The sequence below is a fragment of the Silurus meridionalis genome, chromosome 20, assembly GCF_014805685.1.
Source record: "Silurus meridionalis isolate SWU-2019-XX chromosome 20, ASM1480568v1, whole genome shotgun sequence".
NCBI lineage: Eukaryota > Metazoa > Chordata > Actinopteri > Siluriformes > Siluridae > Silurus > Silurus meridionalis.
In genome coordinates, this window is record NC_060903.1 from 10,170,751 (window position 1) to 10,178,617 (window position 7,867).

Genomic DNA, 7,867 nt, shown 5'->3' on the forward strand with positions numbered 1-7,867 from the left:
TTTTAACAGTACGAACTATAGTGCAATAAATTTTCATTTTTTGACCAGACATGGTATTTACAAATATCTTTCAAAGATAAAATTGATGAATTATAAGGTTGGTGGAATATGTGGTTTAATACAACTGTATACAAGCCTGATGTTGATGAAGCTAAAGAGTATTTTCAGTGAGCAAATAACTGTAGGAAACCGAGACAAATGCACACAGTTAATAAATGAAATAATCATTTCATAGCCAGAATAGAATTTTTAGTTTGTTTGTTGATTAATGATCTATGATTCTTTAAGAAATTGTAAAACCAATTAATTTTTTAATAATCTCGCTGATAAACGGGGGCTTATTTATTTACATTTGCAACATTTGGCAGATGCCCCCTATTCAGAGCGACTTACAATTATCTCATTCATACAACTAAGCAGTTGCTCAACGGCCCAGCAGTGGCAGTTTAGTGGTGGTGGGATTTAAACTCACGACCTTCTGAGCTAATGTCCAACATCGTAACCACTGATCTACACCTTTCCTTTATTTATTTAAACAACTAGGTTTGTGCTTTATAACATTTTAATCCCCTCTATGAGGCACAACACTGCCATTATAATCAGTAAGGTTTAAATCAATTATACAGTAAAACCCCGTTGGAGGAGCATAATTCATTCTTGAAAATTGCTCGTAGGTCCATTTGCTCATACGTTTGAACAAATTTTCCCCATAAGAATGAATGTAAAAGCGATTTAATCCGTTCCGAGACCTCATTCGATCGCTTATTTCTGCACTTAAAAAGTATTTGTAAGTTTTTGCTGCACTGAACAACGAGATCGACCGAGCGATACGTCATCAACTAAGCGACTGATGCTACCCTCCGCCAAAAAAGGGGAACCGGCAGCGTGGGTTTGCTCGTGCCTTCAAAATTTGCTTGTGAAATAGGGTAAAGTTTTTCAAGCAAGGTCGCTCGTATCTCCGTTTGCTCGTACTATTAGTTGCTCGTACAACAGTGTTTTACTCTATATATTTCTAGTCCTTCTTATTTCAGCTTCTCCCATTAGGTGTCGACACAGCGGATCATCCGTCTCCTTAACCCACTGTCTTCTACATCTGCCTCTTTCAACCCAACTACCTGCATGTCTTCCCTCACCACATCCATAAACCGCCTCCTTGGCCTTCCTCTTTTCCTCCTTCCTGGTGGCTCCATCCTCAGCATTCTTCTACCGATATTCCCTATGTCCCCCCTCTACACATGTCCAAACCATCTCAATCTCCCTTCCCTCACCTTGTCTCCAAAACATCCCACGCTGTTCCTCTAATAAACTTATTTCTAATCCTGTCCATCGTCGTCACTCCCAACGCAAACCTCAACATCTTCAGCTCTGCTACCTCCAGCTCCACCTCCTGTCTTTTATTCTATGCCACTGTCTCTAAACCATATATCACAGGTCTCACCACAGTCCTATAAACTCTCCCTTTTATTCTCGCAGATACTCTTCTATCACAAATCACTTCTGCCACTCTTTTCCACCCACTCCACCCTGCCTGCACTCTTTTCTTCACTTCTTTAACACACTCTCCATTCAGGTACCTGGGATCAACAGTTCTCCACCTCTTCTGCCTGCAACTGCACCACTTAACTGCCCTTCTTCTCATTCACACACATGTACTCTGTCTTACTCCTACTGACTTTCATTCCTCTTCTCTCCAGCGCATACCTCCACCTCTCCAGGCTCTTCTCAACCTGCTCCCTATATTTCTAGTCTATTTTGCACAAAACTTTTTATAATATTATCACTATCTAATATTGGAGTATTCTTAAAAGTACAACAACAGTCATTTTCCGCTTATAAAATGAGGATGAGCTAATTCATATGAGTCTGGAATAATTTGGGCAGATGTTTTAAACTCTTTGATATTAAGTGACTGTGCCTGGATGCCCCAGCATTCCCCTTAACTCACATCCTCTCAACTGCAATTAAGCATGTTTTTACCATTAAGTGAACATTACACAAATATGTATGTAGTTAACATCTTAACTATACAGCCACCAAGATCCACTAAAGAAATTAAGGAGATAATGGTCAATAAAAGAACAAAAAACAAAGACTACAAACAAAAATAGTTTACATTGTGTCAAACCTAACCCTTAAAATAATGATTTAAAGGTTTTTCATGATTATTACATATACTGGGGTTTTATGTTCTACTGCACAAAATCAGTGCTCAGACAAATTTGTAATGCCTAGAGCCGCTGCAGAGTAACAGAAAAAAATTGGAAAATTAAACTAGATTGGTAAAAATTACATTTGTATAGTTGTTTTCTTCTATTTACTGCAAAATTACATTCTACAAATTATCCATCTAGCTGAGTTATCATGATAGTTGCTGACTGTAAAGCTGGCACTATATCACACCCTTCTGACTTCTTCAGTATCGACTTTATTGCGGTCTGTTTTTTACTATATCAATTTTAAAGACTAAATAATTTCCAGTGATTTTTTTAAATGATAAATTTCAAGCGGGAAATATCAAACTCATAAATGTATATTACAGGGTTTGCAGAATGTGGCAGAGAAAGGAACAGTATTATTTGCATAAGTGGTTTAGCCATGAAGTTAAGGGCAGGCAGAGGCAATACAGCTTAACCACATGCTGCCACAGGCTCCAGATGGAGTTAAAGAGTTTATGCAGATGGGTTCATTAACTCTGGCATGCTGCTCTCTCCACTGTAATGATGCACTCAGCATGGCACATGAGGCATTGCATCAACTATTTAATTTCACAAAAAAGTGAAATCTCTATCCACACCACAGATTCATTTGTCTTGTCATTTCTTTTCTCTTAACATGCTAATGTTTGTTATGGCTGCAATGGTAAAAAAAAGACCACAGACTCCACCTGGTCAAGTCTGTTTAGTGAGGAAAGAAACAGTACAGCTAAATGCAGGCTCTAGTAAAAATAACATGCAATTATCTCTTACATCTCATTGTAATCTCAGGCAGTGGGGCAATACGTGGCAATGGAAGTCATTTTAACTCAAAGCCGGGAAGACACAAAAGAAGATGATTATACAGGTGATTTGGGAGAAACCCTGGTGGGAATGCTTACACACTTTAGCTAGTGCAAAAAAAATAGGATTTCTAAGAAACACATTACACACCCATAGACCAAAACCCAGCTAAAAAAATATGGTCATTTAAAAAATTTTGATTTGTGAAAATTCATGAAGTTTGTGATTGTGCACTATAACTATTAATGGCATATTAAAGTTCTACATGTAATCTATAGACCCTATATTTGACATGTGTGGTTTATAAATGGTCATTTATAAATACAAGCTCACAAAGGACCTCATGCAGATATATTATAGATGACTGAAATAATATAGCAAATAGCAAACCTTTACAGCACCAATATAATTGTGGTAAATAGCCTGGTTATTTACTCAGACTTTCTATAGAGTTTTGGTAAAACAGATTAGACACAATAGATAAGATTTAAGAACAAGTTATAGATGAAATTTCATTTATTTCAAAATGTGTTCGTAATGAACAAATCAAAGATGGGGTCATCTATGTATGGCTAAAACTTCATACAAGTTGTCATAAATGTGTGAAAAAAGACATGAATTGTAGCCAACCTGGTGTTCACTCTATTATAAATAGCAAAAAATAAACCAAAAAATATGATTTATTAGACATAATTTTTTATCTATTTATCATCATGTCTAGCCTTTGGAAATCACATACACCAAAGAAAAATCCGAGACACAGGACTTTTGGGTGTGGAAATAATAGGCTGTACCAGGACAGGCCACTGGAATCTCCAGAATCAGCTGCATTAGAGGCACCACAACAAACAAGTTGTGGAAAAAAAAGTCACACACATCTGGAGCGTGTCAACACCAGACAGGACATAAATGAAAAACATAAGCACATCCCCTGAGCATTTCCGCGTATAATATAGACTACATGATCAAGTACTTTTCAGCGGCATGGACTGCCATTGTCATAGTATTTACACACAGGATTTTACAAACATGTTACTGTAGTGATCTTTATTCAGGGAAAGTTAACAGTTAACTTTATTCAAGTTTTTTTATTTCTGCATTTTAATTTATTCATTAATAGATACGTGCATATAAGTATTCGTACAGTGTCTGCTGGAAATTGCTTGTTGTGTGCACAATACAATAAACCTACACAGTACAGTAACAATAGTACAGTAATAATAAGAACAACAACAAGAAGCAGAAAATGAATACGGTACAGTGAAATGTAACCTGTAGGGTTTTATATATTTGTATATATATGATCGGACAGTATCTCTCTATTCTCTAGTCGTTTTCTAATCTGGACAATAACCATGTGAAAGCCACATTCACTTCCTCTCACACGGGCGACTTCTGGCTCTGGTTCCTGTGCACACTGCGCTTTTTAAAGTTTAGAAGCGTTACAAGATAAACTTCCCTCCCGAACCTGCCTGTAATAATTGTCACATTGGGGGGAAAACACTGGTAACGATAAAAAAAATAAGACTTTGCAAAACTGCAAAGTTGCAAATTTTGTTCTTACAAAGGAGAAAACAAGCAGCAAATACAAAAAACTAATGTACTTACCGTCCCGCTTCTCTTCAAGTTTGTGACTACTGATAGGAATGCAGTCCATTCTTACAGAAGGGTTTTTTAAACGCAGATCACCATTCTACTCCCAGCAACATTCACAGCACCTGACCGCCTACACCCAAATCCTTACAGATCTCTCTCTCTCTCTCTCTCTCTCTCTCTCTTGCCCGCGCCCGGTTGAATTTCTCTTTATTCCACTGACAATCACATCGCGGGGGAGGGGTCACATGACAAAGATAGACTCGTTTTATTGGTTGGAGTTGTGCGGGTCGAAACCCGATACTCGCTCGCGAATGGTTTGTCTTAGCATTAATGTAATTATGTATTATGATGAAATAACATGTATATAATGACACAATAGCATGCATTCATTACAGTTTTTAATCTTACATTCTTAGTATAATAAACTAAACTAACTTGGATGTAAAACGTAAAAAAATAATAATAATGTAAAATGTAAATATTGCCCAACCAAGAGTTGAGTCTATTAAACATATAAAAAAAATTAACAAGAAGAAAAAATATTTATTATGTATAATTTTTAATCTATACATTATCAGGGCAGGCCATTCAACTATGAAATTTAAAAATAAGCATGACATGGATTTTTCAGTTGTTTTGCTTTTTCAGTAATGTACTGATCCCTGAGATTTTTACCAACCACTATTTAGCTCTTTTCAGCCTACGCACTTATAAACTCTAAACACACTTTTTTGAAAATTCTTTTTAGGGTGACCGAACTTTCTAATGTAAAAACTCTTGCTCATTTAAAAAAAATGATATTTAGACAATATAGTGTGATCAGCTTGAACTCAAAAGTAGAGAGCTTTGTGTGGCTTTGAGGTTGAGCTCACAGTATGCTGAGCATGTGTATCATTTTTTTCAAGCATTATCAATTGATAATCTATTGATAATGCCAAAAATATGATAAAGTGGAATGGTGATAACTGCCAATCCATTTTGTATTGCTCACATCCACCAGCTGCTTGTGATAGAGGGTCTTTTATTCCAAAAAAACTTTGCTGATGCTGTGGCAGTCCAACAAAAAAATAGTTGACCATTTTAAACATTTTGTATTTGCAAACCCTGCTTGAAGGACAGTCAGATACAGTTAAACTAACCGATTAAAAGACCAAACATGCAAATCTGTTGGAATAGCAAGTTATAAGTTATCAAATTTTTGACTTGAGTAGAAACATATCTTTGGAATGTTTGCAATAAAATATGTTCTCCCTGACAGCAACAGTGTCATGGAATTACAGAATGTGTAACTGTTTATCTAAACACACTGGCATAACTGTGTAACTAAAATCAATAGTACTATGGAGTACTACAGCCGAAAGTGTTAGTACATACTCTTAAAAATCTGGTATTCATCAATTGTGGATTTTTCTTTGAGTTTAAAAAACATCAATGCCTTTTGGTGCTGCAAATTTATAGTATAGTAAATAATAAAATCACACACTTATAAAGTTGAGTATATGCTTAACTAATTTGTTAATTCCTAGCTTACCTACTCAGTAAATCATTTTGAAGCAGATACAGAAGAGGTCCTTTAGATTGTGACACTACCAAGGGAGGAGCAGCCAATTACCCTGCCTCTAACACAGATTGCATTTGCACATTAAAAACCATTGGTGCATTAAAATCTTACATTACCAGATGAGGTATCACCAAATATGCATTACCCCATGGCATTCACTTAATGAGTGGTTTGGGTTAATTTGTAAAACATCTATTTATTTTGACCATATTAAGTTAGATAAAAAAAATAATGAAACTGTAAGATGCCCTTTTGCCAGCTGTGATTCGACTCTATATCTGATTCCATCATATAGCTGTTGCAAGAGTCAAAAGCATTCCAGCTTTTCTATTTAAGACTTCAAAATAATAGATGTTCATTAAAATGCAGAACCAGATGACACTGTCCAGTCAGTGTGTAAGGAAACCACCGGCCACGCCCCCCTCGACACTCAGCACACTCGCAGCGCCTTGCCTTCATACTAATCACCGTCCACCTGTCTCCAATCTACACCCTCCATTTATAAGGCCCCTGTTCGCACTCACTCACCGTCTGATCTACGGTTCATTCTGGCGATTATCCCTGGACTACTTGTGTTTTGGAATATACCAGTTTTCCGTTACTTGCTGCTTCCTAGCTTCTGTTTGTTTCCCAAGGCTAATAAACGTCCTATTCGTATTCTAGTTTTCAACTCTTGATTAAAGCGTGACAAAAGATCGGACCAATACCGAACACTCACCTCGATGGATCCGCAACCAGGTTCCGTTTCGGATCCCATCAAGGAACTCACCGCCGGTCTCTGGGAGGCTTTCGTGCCTTTTCCCTACCGGCTTTATATTCCGGAGACGCAGCCGAGTGCAATGGACTTCCTTCTATCTCTACATTGAAATGCAGCCGCACAAGTTTCCTCCCATCGATCCAAGGTGGGGTTTTTTTTCTCCTTACTCACCGGGAAGGCGCTGGCCTGGGCGAGGGCGATATGGAGCGCCATTAGCACCATAACCACGTCTTACGCGCAATTTCGCTAACCATTTCACAGAGGTTTCCTGCACCGCCACTGGGGTCCTCACCACGGCAGATCAGCTGTTCAATCTGAGCCAAGGGTCTTCTCATCTGACGGATTACAGCCTCCGCTTCCGCACCCTAGCAGCCACCAGTGCTTGGGACAAAACCCGCTTTTCTCGGGGCATACCGCCAAGGGTTAAACCAGGTCAGATCGGCTGTCGAAGTAAGACAGAGAGCGTATCGACTCGCGGCCAGGGCATGCCTGTATTGTGGCCCTAACCCAATTCCCCTAGTGGCCACACTCGTGGAGAGCCCTACGAACTCTCCCTGAGTACCGATCATTTGCAGACGTATTCAGTGAGCCGGGAGCAACCCGCCTGCCCCCCCACCACCCTTGGGACGGCGCCATAGACCTGGTACTAAACTACCTAAAGGACGGGTGTACCCGCTGTCGGTTCTGGAGTGCACAGCTATGGAGGATTACGTTCAGCAGGCCCTCCGGCAGGGCTTTATCGCTCCATCCTCTACATAGATAACATCCTCATCTTCTCCCGAGACCCGATCAAAAACACTGCGGCCATGTCACCCAAGTCCTGGAGGGACTAAGGGACCATCACCTCTGTGAGTGGGAGTTCTTTAACCCCCCCAGCAAGCCAGATGGGCGCTGTTCTTCACCGTCCAGTCTCCCAGAAAGGCAAGGCGGATGCCCTGTCCTGGATTTATGGCCCCG

General features: G+C 39.1%; 1 protein-coding gene across 4 annotated transcripts in view; it reads right to left on the reverse strand.

The window, feature by feature from the left end:
* Window positions 1-4,735, reverse strand: part of capn10 (calpain 10) — a 59,737-nt gene extending 55,002 nt beyond the window's left edge. Inside the window, exon 1 of one of the 4 annotated variants that reach the window (XM_046875903.1) lies at window positions 4,605-4,735. In XM_046875903.1, coding sequence (XP_046731859.1) covers window positions 4,605-4,653 — 49 coding nt within the window. In that variant the 5' untranslated portion in view covers window positions 4,654-4,735. The remainder of the gene's footprint in view (window positions 1-4,604) is intronic. The other 3 variants (XM_046875900.1, XM_046875902.1, XM_046875904.1) reach the window with 3 other exon arrangements.
* Window positions 4,736-7,867: the final 3,132 nt, after the last annotated feature.